This window comes from Homarus americanus, unplaced genomic scaffold (assembly GCF_018991925.1).
Source record: "Homarus americanus isolate GMGI-L3 unplaced genomic scaffold, GMGI_Hamer_2.0 scaffold23598, whole genome shotgun sequence".
NCBI lineage: Eukaryota > Metazoa > Arthropoda > Malacostraca > Decapoda > Nephropidae > Homarus > Homarus americanus.
In genome coordinates, this window is record NW_024731054.1 from 4,557,209 (window position 1) to 4,575,643 (window position 18,435).

The window sequence follows — 18,435 nt, forward strand, 5'->3', positions numbered from 1 at the left end:
CCAACTCTAGTGAATTGATATCCATTCTATAATAGGGGTATGAGGGCCTGAACTGTCACCATTTATGAGGGCCTCTGTGTGCCAGTAACAATTCCTTTTACTCTTATACTTATCACCATTGGTAGCGTGACGATAGGAGGCTCGTGGGTAGGTGTAATGATAGTATCAAGCAATAGGGAAGAAATAACGGTAAATACTGTAGGTAAATAATAGACACAATTATACAAATACAAAGTTTATTTAAACATGAATATGAAATTAGAAGAAAGAATTTATTTGTACTAACAGACGAAATCTAGTACTAGGCCCTCAGGCTCAACATACTCACACCATTACTGGGTGGACATATTCAATAACACTTCCAACCCTACTGGGTGGACATACTCAATAACACAACTATTATAGTCACTTAGCACCATAAATACTAGGGCAACTGCCACTACAACACTCAGTCGTCAGGTGTGTTACTCAAGCAACAGCCATGGGGTCCAGCCACCATGGAGTACTATCCGACGAACTCTGGAGATCCCAGTGGATTAATTCCACCACACAAATAGCCCTACTGAGTTAGACACTCATCCACCAATGATGGGGGCTGGTAGTGGTGTGTGGCTTGGTGATCCGGCGTCACCTCGTGGACCGAGCGTTAGGGCCAGACGAGCCAGCTATGGGGGCTATAGGTAGTCTGAAGTGTCTGACGGCCGGGTCTCACGAAGGTAACTGATCCTACTGGACCTCGGACATCTCCCCAGACATAGTGGATACAACATCCACGCTACAGACACGGCCTAGGCTGCGTTAGGGACCTGTATGGATGAAGGGACGGGCACTTACTAACCGGTGACAACAACATCACGTTTCAGGGGACGTTAAAGACGTAAATATGACTTCACTCAGAGCATATCAACTACGTTACTGTAACGCTTGCACAAGCAACTATTAATTGGGTCAAATCACTTAAAGAAGGGCGAATTACAACACAGAGTGGAATGGCATATCTGTATGGATGAAGGGACGGGCACTTACTAATGGTAGAAATGCCCGCGGCGCCCTCACTCAAACCAGACCAGGGAGTCCACCTACTCCTATTCCGATGAATTAATTTACTGTACACTCTGACGTTGAAATTGAGACTATGAACTCATTTTCATTCTCTACTATTATCTTCACTAACAATGCTCTGACTCAGCTATCAAAAGCAAAATTAAATTGATTACAAAGGGTTGGATGGCAACAGGTCCCAGCATACAGCGTCTGCTACTAAATCCGCGGATTATATTCCAAGCTCCCATAGACAAGGACGGGGGAAACAGAGAAAACGGGGGACGTTTCCACTGGGGGACTCAGAAGGTTTTGTGGACGTTTGAGCGTAATATGAATCCTTAAGGTTTTCCGGTTAGCTCTTATCATGACCATTACAGGGGCACCAGAACTGAACCACATAATCGAGGTGCGGCCTGACTAGTGCGAGACATAGTTGCAATAAGACCTCTGCACTCTTGTAACTTACACTTCTAGATATAAAACCCAATACTGTTTGCCTTATTTTGAACATTAAGGCACCGTTTTTTAGGCCGTAGGTCCGGGCTTACAAGTACCCCTAGGTCTCTTTCACAAGTCGACTTTTCTAGGTTGATGTCAAGACTGTATACATTGACAGTATTTGTTCTTCCAATATTAAGTACGCTGCACTTGCTGGTGTTGAATTTCATTTGCCATTTTTCAGATCACCCCTGCAGTTTTAGATCCTCCTGTAATGAATTTGCATCCTGCCCTGAAATAATCTGCCACCCTATTTTGGTGTCATCCGCAAACTTGCTTATGTCAAGACAGATGAGGCGGACAAGTTCCTCTCCCTCTGGTTCATCTATATTCTGTCTGAACCTGTACACACTTCTTGTGAGTATTGCTGTACTGTGTGGTGTTGAACTCATCTGTTCTTATCTCTCTCTCTCTCATTTATAAGGTTATCATTCATTACACACATACTGTAAATGTTTTCTATAAACATCAACATAAAGACAACATTAATATGAAGTTTTGTCGTAATGTTTATAGCTAGGGTACCCAGTCCTCGTCTGTCTTGGGCCAAGATTTATTGCCATAAGAATGAGTGGCGGCAATCGCCTTATGGGCGATTAACAGCGGCAGGGGGGCTATAAGAATGAGTGGCGGCAATCGCCTTACGGGCGATTACTGGAGGCAGGGGGGCGATAAGAATGAGTGGCGGCAATCGCCTTACGGGCGATTACTGGCGGCAGGGGGGCGATAAGAATGAGTGGCGGCAATCGCCTTATGGGCGATTAACAGCGGAAGGGGCCATAAGAATGAGTGGCGGCAATCGCCTTCACAGACGATTAACGGCGACGGGGGCGATAAGAATGGTGGCGGCAATCGCCTTACGGGCGATTAACGGCAGGGGGCGATAGAATGAGTGCCGGCAATCGCCTTATGGGCGATTAACGGCGGCAGGGGGGCGATAAGAATGAGTGGCGGCAATCGCCTTACGGCGATTAACGGCGGCAGGGGGGCGATAAGAATGAATGGCGGCAATCGCCTTATGGGCGATTAATGGCGGCGGCAATGAGTCGCAATCCCCTTACCGGCGATTAACGGCGGCAGGGAGGCCATAAGATTGAGTGGCGGCAATCGCCTTATGGGATATTAACGACGGCAGGGAGGCCATAAGAATGAGTGGCGGCAATCGCCTTACGGACGATTAACGGCGGCAGGGAGGCCATAAGAATGAGTGGCGGCAATCGCCTTACGGGTGATTAACGGCGGCAGGGGGCCATAAGAATGAGTGGCGGCAATCGCCTTACGGGCGATTAGCAATGACGAGGGAGGCGATAAGAATGAGTGGCGGCAATCGCCTTACGGGCGATTAACGGCGGCAGGGAGGCGATAAGAATGAGTGGAGGCAATCGCCTTACGGGCGATTAACGGCGGCAGGGGGGCCATATGAATGAGTGGCGGCAATCGCCTTACGGGCGATTAACGGCGGCAGGGAGGCGATAAGAATGAGTGGCGGCAATCGCCTTACGGGCGATTAACGGTGGCAGGGGGGCCATAAGAATGAGTGGCGCCAATCGCCTTACGGGCGATTAACGGCGGCAGGGAGGCGATAAGAATGAGTGGCGGCAATCGCCTTACGGGCGATTAATGGCGGCAGGGGGGCCATAAGAATGAGTGGCGGTAATCGCCTTATGGGCGATTAATAAAAAAATTATAAAAAAAAAAAAAATTATAAAAAAATATAAAAAAATTATAAAAAAAAAAAAAATTATAAAAAAAAAAAAAAAATATAAAAAATATATAAAAAAAATTATAAAAAAAAATATATAAAAAAATTATAAAAAAAAATACAAAATTATAAAAAAATTATAAAAAAATTATAAAAAAATTATAAAACAAAATTATATAAAAAATAATATAATTTATATAAAAAAAATTATTATAAAAAAAATTATTATAAAAAAAAATTAAAAAATTAATATAAAAAAAATTATAAAAAAAAATTTTATAAAAAAATAAAAAAAATAAATTTAAATAAAAAAATTAAAAATAAATTAAAAAAAAAATTATAAAAAAAAAAAATAAAAAAATAAATAAATAAAAAAAAATAAAAAGAAAGAAAAATTATAAAAAAAAAATAAAAAAAATTATACGAAACTTGGTATAAATGGTGTATATAAATGGTGTAGAGGGAAGAGTGATGTGCCAAGACGTCAGGTGAGGCTTGTTGCGTCTCTAAGGCACCAGGAATACCGCTTGAGTTGTTATTTATAAATTCATGAAAAAAATAATATCAAGATTAGTTAAGATCGAAGACGTCATAATACAAGCATCAAAACCAACAACATCACAGCCATCACACCGCCTCTACGACTATGTCACCTTAAGACCAGAACCACTGCTCAAGACGTTCTGCCTTTTTACTGGGCATCACAAATGTTAGTAACTACTACATCATGTAATGTCATTCGTGGTAGAACACAATGAACTACTACTTATTGCTTCAACTAATACATACTCATAATCTGTGAAATGTAAGTATTATTGTGTTAATGTTTCACTTAAATAAGACATAGAATGGTGACGTTGTGTTGGAATCGTGTAATCTTTTCAATATACAGTACCTGCTTTGTTAATATGCGCCTAATGTAAGGAGTCATCAGAGGTTGCTTTTGTGACTTGGCAGGTAATGGCTGGCAGGTGATGCTGCGCTGTGGGCCGGGTAGGACGCGGCTGCCAAGTGCGTCAGGTTGTCCACATACAGTGATGCGGCTTACCACAGTTGCTAGACTTGCTACCTCGAGGCGGAAGGTCTCGTCCTGCACCGAAGAGAAGGTTTTTAACAGTGGATATAAAATTTTACAGTGAAAAAAGTCGTTTACAATAGGTGGAGAAATATTTTGAGTTTAGAGAATATTTATATCAAGTGACAACGAAGTGGATATGCACAATGATTTTAAACGTTTGATAAGGTTGTGGCGTTCATTTGTAGGTGGATTATTACACTGACAGGAACTTCTGGGTGTATTAGAGGACCCGAACACACTTTGTGAAACATGATATTCGTAAAGCTATCAAAGTGTTTAGTGACGAAGGGGCTCAAGTGAAGTATGATCAGGTAAAGTTAAAAAATAATAATATATCAAGACCTACAATGACGTGAGATGCAGCACTTTATCTTATTTACCTCAAGGTTACCCACTAGAGGTGGCCAAGCAAGGGAAGGAGGCCAGTAGTTTGTGTAGGATCCCTCTATTGTTCCTGATAATTTTGTCAAGGACTATTTTGAAGCCCAGAACTGTTCTTGATTGATATGATAATATATTTATACTACATGTGAAGTGTTTCTTATGTACTGTACGTGTGCTGGGATAATATTAACTCTACGTTCTACGCAACACACAAAACATGATAGTAAATGTTAATTATAATCAATACAATTATAATGACAATCTCGACTATAAACAATGTCAATCATCGAGTGAAATCATGCATATAGTAATTTAAACTTGTCTGTATTAATCACCGATTCATAAAACACAGACTCGGGACTGAGCACAAAGAGTGTTATTTATACAACAGGACAGTGACACCAGTACAAAGAAAACGGACATAAACACAGTTTACTGTATAGAAAATGGTAAAAGCTTTAGCAGTGCCTTCTATATAAACACAGTAATTTCGGAATGGTCACTTCAACTTTTAGTTTGGTGATAAAACTCTATAATTCATGCATGATAATTTATGTAGTTAATAATCCAACATAGTATATCCACCCTCAATGCCATTAAACATTGTACACTTGAAATTTACAACAACACAAATATTCTGCCCCTCCCAAACACAGTGCTAAATTTAGTCATACTCCATCACCAAAATATAGCCACAACCCAAGTATATCAGCACACACACACACTCTTGTGAAGGAAAGTCGTGAAGACACATCTCATATTAAGGAAACATTTCTCATCGTATGTTTTTATCCTGGTAACATAAACACTTGATTTTTTTTTATTTCAGTGACTTTTTTAGAACTGCGAGATATAATGTTTGCTATTTTTCCCTTATCACGACAGGTAGAACAATAACAAAGCCTCACAGAGACTGTACTGTGGGAGGCTTTGAGGGATTAAACGCTCTGACAGGAAAGCGAAGGTATCGGTGTCAGCTACAAAGTTCCAGTCAGCAACAACAGCAAAAGAAACATACAGTACAAATAGCACCACTACTAACAACAGCCAAAGTAACATCGACAGTAATAGTGGACATGTAAACAGCGTACAGAGGCCACACAGCAGTCCTCATCTCTGTTGAGTCCCTGCAACAGCCAGCTCGAGATTAGTATAGAAATAAAGTTACATCAGCATCAGTCGTAACATCTGTGGATATACTGTACACACTGAAGCAGCAGCTGTCAAGAAAACGTCACAAGATGCCTACAGGATTTTCACCAGTGGCTGAGCTCCTGATGGAAGCGTCGAGAAGACGTTTGTAAGTGAACTAACCCCTTAGGTAAAAACCCACACGCTCATAACATTTGGCTACTAAAAGGTGTCCAACTTTCATCTCATAATCTCAGATAATTACAAGTTGGAACTCGCTGTACTAAAGTTTATAAACGTTCAACCTCACCCCACTCCCCAGACACACGTCTCCGGGACATTACTTCTGGATAATGTTTATATTTGTATTTTACAGAATAAAGAAGTAAGTACTATACAGGACATTATTAATATATTAGTTTAGTTAAATCTAAGATGGTCATTAAGTACACTTCATAGGTCAGTCAACTAGTCAGTGACAAGTAAGGATGTATCTTTAGTTAAGTCAGTTGTAAGGGGAAAATTGTTACAGACAACGAGTACAGACCTTAAGTTGGTGGGTATGAGCGAGTAGCTGTCATGCTACAGACCAAAAGCAAGACAGATACAGTAGTGTGTATAGTGAATGATCGCCCAAGCGGCTAACAAGCCGATCAGTGGTGAAGAGAATAAGAGAAAACCAGAGATATTGATGTACACACACTACTGGCCGGGGATACTAGGCTGGGTGGCGGTGAGAATTTAACCATAACTTTCATTTCAGAGACCGCATGCAGGCTGGGAACGACGGCCTGCACCAGGTGAACGCTGACCTGTTAGAGCAGATCCAGGACCTGCGTCAACATATTCAGATGAGGCAGGAGGTGCTGCAGCAGCGGCGGGTATGTAAACAAACAGAGAATCGTAATCGGTTTATTATTCTAGCGATTTAAATTTAGTCTTTCATTGTCATCTTAATAATAGTAATTATAGCCTCTAATTGAACCAAGTAAGCCCAGGAAGTAGGGAAATAAAGCTACTCCTATAAAATTTATTTATTCCGAAGTATTTATGAATTCACTGGATTGGTGGTTCGATTCCCGGCCGCTCACAGTACACGCAGCTGTTAATAGGTACTAACCCAAGTGAAGGCGGTCGAGAGCAGTGCTGGCCATGCTGCCTCCTTGTGTACCGAAGGCTTAGTATACAGTGTGCTGTATCCATTGTCCCTAACGGGCAATCATACCTATGGGACTCCCTTCAAGTTAAATTCTGAATCCAAAGGTGTAAAATAAGATGTATTTGTCACTGTCCTCTTTTTAAAAGCATTTGTTTGTGACAAGTTCATTGTATTTTTCCAGAGTCGTCGGCTGGGTCTAAGAGGAGGAGTGTATCGCATCGTCGACCCTCCGGCAGGCGACTCCTAACCTCAAGGGTGAGGGTTGTAATTGCCCAGCGACGTGTGATAATTATGGTCCAGTGACAGTTTTCTTATCAGGACCCAACGTTATATATTGACGCCGAATGAGGCCTAATGCTTCGTAAGAGACCTACTATCGTCTAGATGTGATAACCCAGTGTCTTCAGTAGATGTGAAGCAAGGTGGGTCGTATATTTCTTGGGGCCGATGAAGGTACACGTGCAGCCTACGAAACATTGCCATTATGCCTAGTTTGATACCATGTTAGGATCGACAGTCACATTCTGTAGTTATGAGTGCTAGGCTTTAATAAATGTCTTGAGGGTCTGACAAAAACAAAATTCAAGGCAACTATTACCAGAAATAAACCTTTACTTTTAATTACTTAGATATACTGCACTAACACAACCCACCCGACAGTTCCTCAGGATAATGCAAGACTGACCAGAAGTATTATGTGAAGTCGTTACATAGGACATTGAGCTGCTGCTGTACTCAAGATCCTTGACTTCGGTTCATAGCACAGGATATTATGCCACTCACTCATGTTTACAAAGACAGTTTTATTACTTCTCCAGATACGAGTTCTAAAAGAGGCTTAGTACGTGCGTCAGTGTCTAGTGTGGTGGGGACAGTTGTAACCATAACGTAGAGCATCTAGAGTAGATTTGTCTTTGATACTTTTTATATTACCAGGTAGTTTTAAGAACATTAGTAAAACAAATTAAAAATACTAATGAAAGTTTATTTTTTCTCAAAGAAATTCAATACGGATGCAAATATACAGTTCAAAACAAAAGTGTCATCTTTCTGTCCAAGGATCACAGTAAAATACATTTAACTAACCATATTGAAGGCCATGCCACCTGACGGACTGCTCCCATGAGAGAGCAACCGTGCGCCCAGTGGTTCACCAATTTTTACACGCCTTCCGACTTTTACGGTTTACACTATCTTCTATAAGCAACTCGTGACCCAATACAGGACTCCCGAGTGACAACCTGACCTGACCTTTTTCAAACTTTCGCTATCGAGACAAACGGTCGCAAAATTTTCAGTTCTATTTTGGGAATCTAAATTAAGCCACAGAACCACTGGGGAAGATACATAATGAACATTTCACAAACACTTTATTGATATACTGTATATATATATATATTAGTAAAAACCAAAATGTTAAAATTATGTACACGTTTTAAACCAACTCCGTCACGGGTTAACAGCATTCCACTACTTTTTTAAATATACAGTAAATGAAAAACCAAAAACAAAGTATAAAATATTGTATTGACTTCTAAAGCCTGACTATTACTCAGGGTGGCTCTCCCTTCAGTACCTCCGTGTACTTCCTTCAGGTCTTCTGGCACCAGACCTTAAAACTTTTATTATTTTGATGGAACACCCAGACCAATACTTAGAGGATATACAAATGTACAGACCAAAAACTTGCTACAAAGTGTCTCGAGGGTTTCTCAAGAAAGTATCTTCAAACATATTTACAAGTAATACATAATTTTTTCAGACAAGACCAATATTCAAGTTATTCACCTGAATAATCCCGCTTCATTTTTCAAAAAGGCTGTGATGTGCCTGTAGGAGAAGGTCCTTCAGTTGACGGGTCAAGCAAATTCTTTGGGTAGACTGGTCGATGCCTCCACCACCCGGGTCTCCTCTGGGCCAGCCTTAACCAGCAATTCCTTATCCTCCTTCACGTTCTTTGTGTTCTTCATGATGATGCTCGCGGTTATATGTAACTGAAAGACATCAGATTCAGGTACTATGACAATATTCAAAATCAATGTTCGCAACTAAACCAATTCTTAATTGTCAATTTATTTTAAACAAAGACCGCGAAATAATGATCCACGAGGTCTCTAGCATGGCCACACCACCAAGCCGGGTCCTGGCGTATCAACAATAACACTTCAAAATCCTCCATTTACGGTCATTGAAAGTTTAAAATAACACCAAAGAGATTCATCTCAAATATACACGAATTCGACTGGGGGAGGTGGGGGTGGTGGGGAGGAGGAGGAATACGGTTCAAAATTGACTATTTAGTTTAACATTTGCGGTGGCCATTTATGAAGTCTCAAAGTTTACTCCGGGCTTTAATTAAAGATAGATGATGTACAGTACAGGCATGGATATCCCCCAGTTCCTTTATTATGCCAAACAAGGGAGTATTACCTGGACGGCGACGATAATGAAGTTGACCACAGCTGCTATGATGTGTTGGACAGAGTAACCCATGATGATGGTGGCCATGGCCCCCACCATCAACGGCACGTTCACCAACAGTTTGCAGAGGATCTGTAGTATGGAGAGCCCTTTACGTGCTGGGTATCACTACAAGATTGAACAGCTATGAAAAGGTTACATGTAAGCCGTTTGAAGATCTGGCAACACGGACGAGACGAGCTAAATATTACATGTTAAACACGACAGCTATCCAAAGCTTAAAATGAGCACTTCTAAACAAGTCCCATTTAAGACAAAACCCATGTAGCAACTTCATGTAAATTCCTTACTTCAGGAACCAATACAAAACTCCTCCCCCCCCCAAAAAAAAAATATTATGTACAGGTGTCCAGGTAATCCAATAATCCAAGATAAACGTTAAAGATTTACGCCCGTATTATTAAACATCTTCCCTTGAAGAGGGTCGTCGTGTTTCAACACGAATTTTAAACTAAACGAGTCCTGAAGGACACCGCAGTACTTTACTTAACGGGGTGGTGTGGCGGTAAAATTAACCAATTCCAATATTATACATTAATTATTGGAATTAGTTAATTTGACCGCTACACCACCCCGTTAAGCACTGTAGTGTCCCTCGGGACTCGTTTAGTTTAAAACTCGGGTTGAAACACGACGACCCTCTTCAAGGTAAGATGTTTAATAATACGGGCGTAAGGCTCTACAAGTCACTGAACTCCAACTATGAAGTCGCCACTCTTTACAGAGAGCAGGTTCTCAAATATCTCTGGGTTAAAGTCCGGAGGTCACTACGTTGGCTATACACCAGTAATCTTAATATCACGAAGCCACTCACCTGTAAAACTGATGGGTTCTCTGCACGGTGCGGAATTGTGTCCACCACGGCAGCAAGGACTGCATTCAAGGCAGCAAAGTCCCCACACAACATCAACACCGCACCCCACGACTCGCCCATGAAGCCCCAACTACCACTGGCGATCAGCACCAGAGCGAGGAATGTTGACACCTGTTTTAGATTATCTTGTCAATATTTTATACAAAGATGCCAGCTACAGTCTTTAATTCTGGCGCCTTAAAGCTCCTAAATGTTCCTCACTTGAACTAAAGTATTTCATGCACCCATAGTTTCAGCCCCTCCCCCCCCCCCTTTCATAACTACACTTCAGTGGCTCGGTAAAGCTTCTTGTACACTATTACACGGTGTACATTCAGAACTTTACCAGAACCCGAGATGCTAACGCCGTATTATTGAACAACATCTTCCCTTGAAGAGGGTCGTCGTGTTTCAACCCGAGTTTTAAACTAAGCGAGTCCCGAGGGACACTAGTGCTTAACGGGGTGGTGTGGAGGTCAATAATATTGGAATTAGTTAATTGGACCGCCACACCACCCCGTTAAGTACTTGGTTTAAAACTCGGTTTGAAACACGACGACCCTCTTCAAGGGAAGATGTTTAATAATACAGGCGTTAGACTTCATTACCCAGTAAATTGATCAAGAGTTGACACCACGAGAGGATTTTGTACACAAACGACAGTCGACACTTGCCAGTAAGAGGATGTTCACAATCCTAGCTATAGGATAACCAGGGTTCTTCTCAGTAGCCGATTGACAGGATTGGGTCTCGTCCGCCTCCACGACACCCTCGAAGAGATCCATCGAAGACAAGTGGCTGGCGATCGTCCTGATCACTAGCGGCGGCGTCCACAACACATTTGGCACAACCAGGCACACGATGGCTTGTGCAAAGGTCACATTACAGACCACTATGGCCAGGATCATGATCACCGGGCTCACCAAGTAAGAGCCAACGAAGGCCTCCACGAAGAGCGGCGAGGCGACAACAGCTACACACCCGTGGAATATGGCCGATATCACATCAGTAAAACCCATCTGAAATAAATCCAATTACCTTCACTTCGTAAAGAATGCCTATCTGTACTAATTCCACATCATGCCTACTCCCCATTATATTTAATTCCTCTTCCTACATCAATGTCCATACCTGAACACCGTCCATAGGTCCACACCTGTACACCACCCACACCTGTACTGTGCACTCACCAGATGGCTGTGTACTGGACCCATAAAATGCGAGAGAGTATCCTGTACGGCAACTGTAGCACCGTAGACGCACGCGGTGGAGCAGAGGAAGACGTAGAGCTCAGGATATTTGAACACTGGTGAATACCAAGACTCGGAGTCAGAAGCCTCGTGAACCCCTGTCATCATCCACGATTGGAAGAAGTTTGCAGCCTGGTACAACGCCAGAACCTGTATTTGTAAAGTAAAACCCAACTTTTGGACCTTTCTTATATTTTCGTCTACTTTGTGATGCACGAGAAGATTTACACTATGGACAGCAGCACAGAACCTACACTAGTTCCCTCTGGCAATGGGGGGAAATAATGTTAAAAGTTTACGATAAATAAATAAATTTAAAATAACACTTTAAATACTGAAAGAGACATGCAATTAAGTACCACTATTGCAGTTAATTTTTTTCCTCGTTGCCAGGTCACTAGTGTAGGTTACGTGCGTCTGTCCACGACTTTAGTCAATGAACTTTACATAAAAGCGTTTCCAGACTGATCCTAGACTCAAGCTGGCTGGATTGTCTTTGTGTTAGGCGTTAAACTTTACGTAAAAACCTACCAGTCTCGTGGTCAACATCAAAGCACCCAGGGTGAAGACGTTGCTCAGCTGGAAAGTTGGCCAGCCTGTCCTCTGCCTTCGTAACTCCCACGTGGCCAACAGGACCTGCGGGGCCAGGGAGGTGGTATACAATACATGACAGCAGAATATTTGGTTGACATTCACTCTGCACTGCTTAAAGTCTTAAGGAATCGGACGAAGGAAATCTCTCTACAACAGATTGTTACTACAGTAATGGGGAACTCTGGTGGAGAATCTCAGGTTTATTGGAAACATTTAACGCTAAATGAATCTAATAACTCGAACCTTAATGTCTGGATAAAATTGTGAAGGTTTAAACCTACATCAGCATTTCAGTCTTAACTTGTTACCGATTTAGAACTAGACGAAATAGCTGTAAGACTAGCTGACATTATTACGCTGTCAGCATCAACAGTACCTGGAGGCTTAGTACGAGAAGGAGGGCGGTATGGATGCCCACCACCCAGCTTGACGTCAGCAGGAGGGCATCCAGCTGCACGTCCCACCAGCTGAGTAGGGAGTTGTATACCAGCGTGGTCGCCAGGGTCAACACCCACAACACGGCCGAGGTGTGCAGACTCTTGAGCCACCAACACAGCCCACGTAAATAATCAGGAGCATAATAAAGCATTGTTAGTACAAGTACATAAGCAGGTAAAATTCTGATGCAACTAGTAGTACTGAATAGTGTGTATAGGAAAAAAACACAGGCTAGGAAAATACAGCAGGGAATTGTACAAGACGAGATATTTACAGCGGTGGTGGAGAAGACCGCCATGGAGAAGATGCCAGCCATCGCCAGCACCCCGGCAGCCACGACACAGGCGCCACAGGGCAACACCAGGTAGAGCCGCGGGTCTAGGCCGTAGTTGGCATGGCGGTAAGTGTCAGAGACGTATTGCTGGTACACCTGATCCTCCTCCCGGCTGATCGAGTCCTGCGTGTGTCTGGCCACAAGTGTAAAGCTGTGTTACGGGTTTGTGTACACCCAAACAACCAATTAAGATAACCAAGGTGGTATTAAGCAAGTATTTTTCTCCAAGTGATTTTCAAGTGGGTAAAATTTCCGGACAGTATATCTATTTATATACAATTACTGGACAAGAATGGTAAAGACCACATCCCCCTCACCTGTGACCATACTGTGTGTACTGCTCGACGTAAGGCTCCGGGGTGGTGGCGGGGACGAACACTGGAGGTGGTGGTGGCAAGTGATCTTCACCAGTCCCGAAAGCGGTCATCACCATCCACAAGCCAACAAGCCCGACACACTGTAACAGCGACTTTATTATCCTGACATACTGAGGACTTATCAAATGTTTTGGAACCATTTTTTTATTTAAATTAAACCTAATTTACTTTTTCGTTAACAAACAAGGAAGCTCCCGTCTCTATGGCCCTGGCTACATGTCTGTTGGTTTGGCAGTCGAAATAGAGGGCAGACTTTAGCAGAAGTGACTCGGTTGATAGTTACCGAGATAAACACGAATACACCACCTGAACCAAGCATCACAATACCTAACAAGACACGACACGGACTCACCAGCAGGAGCCAGTAGGTGGTGACCAACACCAAGCCAACAATAGGATGCACGGGAGACATCTTGCCTGTAACAATAACGTCCATGATTACACGACTCATAGTTACATCTGTGGTGAGGAAAGGACATCTACGGTGTCATTATTCTCTAGACGTACTGGCTATAAAAGGAAAAATATTAGATCCTGTGTATGGACCAAGCAAGGAGCCAGCCACTGTATGTCGACAAACACTTCCACAGACAACAGTTGTGAGGACTTCGTCAAAAGCACTTAACTTACCACATGGACAAACTGTGGACTCATTATTACAACCTTTGGTTTGGGTGGAGGCAACAACTGGCGCCGTCATCACTGCTACCTCCCTCGCCGACTGCGTCAACCAGACTGAGTGTCTGACCCGCTCCCAGTCACGACGTCGACCACCTCTAACTGGAGGCCGGGCTTCATTACTGCTTCAAGTTCTGTTTCAAGGCCTCGCTCAGAAAACGTTTCGAAATAGCCTCACATTGATCCTGAATTCTAAAACAGCAAAGGACTAAACGTTAATATTTATATATAAAAAGAACTCATCATATAAAAAATTAAAGGAAATCATGTTTTAAGAATCGATACTTATTCCTGAAGGTGACTTACAGGAATGTCTCAAAATGTATAATATAAACCCACCAGACATGACAATGTCCGAGTCTTGAACCCTCTATTGTTGTCGACCCCTTGTGTTGTCGTCCTGAACGTGGTATTAAGCCTCTTAAAAACACGACTTCAATTTGGTGTTTTATCCTTCATAATGTTAACTGAAATATGTAACAGTTTCTTTTTTTCTTCAAATACAACTGACATAAGGTGAATATACAGTACTTAATGCTAACTGCTCACCGCTAGTTAGGGAAGTGCACCAACACTCACAGTCTGTAACGCCCAAGGAATCGTGTCATCGGCATTAAAGGATCTTGGCTTCACATCGCTTTATTGTTGGTTACCCTATAATATTTTTCATTTAACTAATTTATTACTCCCCAGTGGGTGACAAGCCTATCGCCACCCATTCAGTGTAACAACTCTCCCGATGATACCCCCTATAGTCTAGTAGCATAATGCTTCAGAAGGACATGTTTGTGCACTTTTTTTACAAGTATCATATTTGGCACACACATACATATTGACAATGCAGTACAAGTATTTTGCTGAGTGGAAGCACTCTGCTACTGCCCCCTAATGGCAGATGGCTCCACCTACAACCTACAGGTACAGTACGCCGCCATGATGACTCATAAGGTTGACTAAATCGACCATATCTCAGCTTCCACTCAATATTTATTCACTCTGTTTTCATTTATATACTCCTAAGAAGATGCCCTAAAGTAAATTTTCTAATCATGACGTGATTTGAGCATTATTTTCTGTCGATATTTACAAAAACATCAGAAAAATGCTAGAAAAGATATGAAAATGTGCAAATTATATTTATTCTCTGTGACAGTAACAACTTTACACTGAAAAATGCTTTCTGTCTTAACAGAAGTTATTGTACAAGATTATTGTAAATCAAAATATATGAAATTACTAGTTATGCTCCCAGGTGGCAGAACAGTGTTACTACATGTACTAGTACAGTATTCAATCGTCAGTATAAAATAGCTAGGTTATTTACAATGATTACTAATCTACTTCACAATAGAGTGATAAAAAGTAAACCCCATACATGAAAACCATACTATTTAGATACATTTCACCATATTTACAGGTACAGTTGGGTATTAATATACACCCCACATTGCTGTGGCCAGTGCATACATCTGCCATCTCTCGTAGTAGTAAACAGGGCACGTAGTTAACTATTATGAAGGAACAGGGCTTAGACTGTAGCAAGTTTTCATCCAATTTGGATCCTAACTACAATCCAAGAAAGGTTCATTCATGCTCTGTTTACTATTAGGAGAGTTGCCGGATATCTCTACAAGCCAGCACAATGTGGGGCAGAATATTATTCCCCAACTGTACATGATAGTTTATGTGGTACTCTACAGTATATGACACAGATTCTAACCTGGCATTTAGATGTTCTGCTACAGACATAATCACATAAAGGTGTACAAGGCATCTGCACTCTTGAACAGCCACGAGGGGTTGTACGTCCCTTCTGACATCTTCATTTTACAAGCTCCCTACAACCCTTAGAAGCCTCTGGTAGCCTTGTCCAGAAAGGTCTCCACACAGCATCCTCTTTCACCCATCCCCACTCTGATGGTGAAGGTGAGCCAATATCTCCCACCAAAGCTTGTCCCCATATGTGTCCAGCTTGAAAGCGGCTCTCTTCAAATGCTGAGTGAGGGCTTCCTTGGTTGGAGGCAGCGTTTTCATGGAAGTCCTGCCTTTCCTTGAAAAAAGATCTCTTCTGCAGTCACTCACATTTAACAAACAGCTTGTCCTGTCATACAGAATGGCAACAAACCTCTCGAGCGAGCATGAACATTGGCTGATATGCCATTGCCGGGTGATGATTTTCCGAGAAATGCAGATGTAACTTCAGAAAAAACCTTCCATACATCCCAGGCTGATTTCTTACCCTTTCCACAGAATTGAGCTTTTTGACTTACAATGATACCAACAATTTCATGTATGGATATGTAGTGGAAGGTGTTTGCTGTCCCAAACGCAATCCATAACATATCAACACTCGGCCTTTCAAAAAATGCAATTGCTAGAATGACCACATCGGTATCTACAGTTCTAATTATAATCTTCCTGCTGCCTTTGCTGGCGGCATCAGCTGCATGCACAATCATTCTTGAGTCTGTTTCTTCATGCCTGCAGGGAGACAGGTTGCTAAGGTCTTCATCTTCAGAGCTCAGAATATTTTCATCATCAGTCACATACAGCTCTGTTCCAGCCCTCATACACATAATCATAGCTTGTTTGTAAGGAAAGTCAAATAGTTCTTTCTTACTGTTTTCATCTTGCAAAAACGAACTCCAATTCTGTGGCACCTGTGTTGTACCTGTCACACGTCGCCTTACACCACTTCCTCTTTTCTGCCAAGTGGCTGACTTCAGGCTGTCACTGATATAGACATCCCAGACTAAATCAACATGGTGAAGTTTCTCTTGTTGCTTTTTTATATATGGAACAAAAATATCTTTGGCATAATCATTAAATGTTTTGCTTCACTTGGCACAAGAAAGTGAACTAATGCTGCTCCACCCAGAATACTGATGGGGTGTCTGTCACTGGGTTTGTGTGACTCTTAAGACATGGGAGAAAATCTGATTTGCTGCAAAACCTAAGGTTACCATGATCTCAGACTGATGTTGGGTAGACATGACTCTCATGAATAAATAAGTCCTCAAGGTTGATAGCTCTTGATTGACAGGACACATAAAGATGTGTCAAGAGGTCACAGTTATCCTGGAGTACAGTCACCTGCAGCTGTGAACTTTTTTTGGATTTGGGTCTATGCCGACTGAACAGAGCAGGGTTGTTTTGGGGGGATAGTCTCAGGGACTGGTTTTGATCTGCTAATGAGCTGATCCTGATAAAACTATGAGTATCCTCTTTGTCCCACCTCTTCAACAGTTTTTACTGACAAAACTACTCGACTGTCTACAATATCTCTTGTATCTAATACAAACAGATCAGGACTGTCCTCTTGAAAAGGGTTACCTATTTCTTTCATTATTGTCACAAGAGAAGACAGCTGAGTGTAAAATAATTCCTGTACAGAGTGAGTTTGTTCATGGTAATGGAGGTTTTCTTTGTTTGGGTCTCTTTGAAGATTTCCTTCAAACTCCTCAGGGATATGGACTAGCTCAGGGCAAGCCACTTGTTAGCTTCTGAATGCTGTTTGATTTTCTGTCAGGCCAATCACTCCACCACCGTCTTTCAGATGTCCAATATTCTGCTCCTCCCCTTGATTAAAATCAATGCCGAGTGAGAAATTTTTTTGTCTTGTAGATGACAAATCTTTCACTATGAAACTTTGCAGCCAAAGCAGGATGATTTTCCTGTAGGGAGGACAGGTCCCAAATAACCACCTTGCATAATGGTTTTGATCTAGTGCAAAAAACCATGGGGAAAGCTTGGAAAGGGACTCTATATACAAATCAAAGAGACTGTCTCTCTGTGCCCTCAAGAAAATAAAAATTGTAAGTTGCAATTTCAGTGTGAGGTTCCGGTAGCAGAACCGGAGAGATTCTTCAAGTTTCTTTTTCCCAGTCATGGAATGTAAGTGCCCTCTCATCATCTAAGATGTTCTCTACATAAGCTTTGTAGGCTTGGTGCTTGGGGACAGATAAAGCAGCAGCGGTGACTTGGTGGGCAGTCTTGCTTTGGTTAGGAGGGTGACCTTCAGAAATGATTCAGCAGTCCCAGAAGTGGCAACTCCTGCTTGTATGAAAGCTTCTGTCCATCCACTTTCCTTAAGACAAGTGCCAGCAGCTTTGAATGCAGCCATTTTAATATGAAACCCACCCATTGCACTTGTTTTGCAATAGCAAACAGTGGCTGGTCCACAGTAATGACAGGAGTCTGTCTAGGGTTCAGATGATTGACTGTTTTCTTCGCATTTTATATCCCATACCTGGGCATTGCTACTGAATTTGAGCTCTCAGTGCAATATGTATTTTACATAGGTGAAGTGCTTCTCGGTTGAAAGAAAATACACAATTTATGAAAAATTTTATTTTTTTTTTAAATTTTTTTTTTCCGTTTTGATATATATCAAAAAAAATATTACTCAAATCATGTCATCATGAATAAGTGTTA

General features: G+C 41.9%; 3 protein-coding genes across 3 annotated transcripts in view; all 3 read right to left on the bottom strand.

Annotated features, from left to right (window-relative positions):
• The window catches only part of LOC121867437, a 34,644-nt gene extending 28,824 nt beyond the window's left edge, over window positions 1–5,820 (bottom strand). The window contains exons 1-2 of the mRNA XM_042367349.1: window positions 5,749–5,820; window positions 4,140–4,334 (exon numbers count right to left, since the gene is read on the bottom strand). Coding sequence (XP_042223283.1) covers window positions 4,140–4,334; window positions 5,749–5,820 — 267 coding nt within the window. The remainder of the gene's footprint in view (window positions 1–4,139; window positions 4,335–5,748) is intronic.
• A 2,197-nt stretch (window positions 5,821–8,017) lies between these two features.
• Window positions 8,018–10,480, bottom strand: LOC121867536. Its single transcript, XM_042367532.1, has 3 exons — window positions 10,292–10,480; window positions 9,427–9,549; window positions 8,018–8,990 (listed from the first exon to the last, which is right to left on the bottom strand). Exons 1-3 carry the CDS (start codon window positions 10,409–10,411, stop codon window positions 8,856–8,858), a joined length of 378 nt encoding a protein of 125 aa, XP_042223466.1. The 5' UTR covers window positions 10,412–10,480; the 3' UTR covers window positions 8,018–8,855.
• Window positions 10,481–10,950: 470 nt separating this feature from the next.
• LOC121867438 lies at window positions 10,951–17,347 on the bottom strand. Its single transcript, XM_042367350.1, has 10 exons — window positions 17,237–17,347; window positions 16,127–16,784; window positions 13,954–14,103; window positions 13,676–13,740; window positions 13,264–13,403; window positions 12,887–13,079; window positions 12,551–12,712; window positions 12,112–12,216; window positions 11,521–11,730; window positions 10,951–11,349 (listed from the first exon to the last, which is right to left on the bottom strand). Exons 1-10 carry the CDS (start codon window positions 17,345–17,347, stop codon window positions 10,951–10,953), a joined length of 2,193 nt encoding a protein of 730 aa, XP_042223284.1.
• Between the last annotated feature and the right edge of the window lie 1,088 nt (window positions 17,348–18,435).

Excerpts from the sequence above, each read along its gene's own strand:
- LOC121867536 (XM_042367532.1), bottom strand. The coding sequence starts at position 10,411 with ATGGGCGAGTCGTGGGGTGCGGTGTTGATGTTGTGTGGGGACTTTGCT. Across the intron at positions 9,550-10,291 it reads AGAACCCATCAGTTTTACAG|ATCCTCTGCAAACTGTTGGT; the intron begins GTGAGTGGCTTC and ends TCCATACTACAG. Across the intron at positions 8,991-9,426 it reads TCATTATCGTCGCCGTCCAG|TTACATATAACCGCGAGCAT; the intron begins GTAATACTCCCT and ends GATGTCTTTCAG.
- LOC121867438 (XM_042367350.1), bottom strand. The coding sequence starts at position 17,347 with ATGAAAGAAATAGGTAACCCTTTTCAAGAGGACAGTCCTGATCTGTTT. Across the intron at positions 13,080-13,263 it reads TACACACAGTATGGTCACAG|ACACACGCAGGACTCGATCA; the intron begins GTGAGGGGGATG and ends ACTTGTGGCCAG. Across the intron at positions 11,731-12,111 it reads TGATGTTGACCACGAGACTG|GTTCTGGCGTTGTACCAGGC; the intron begins GTAGGTTTTTAC and ends TTACAAATACAG.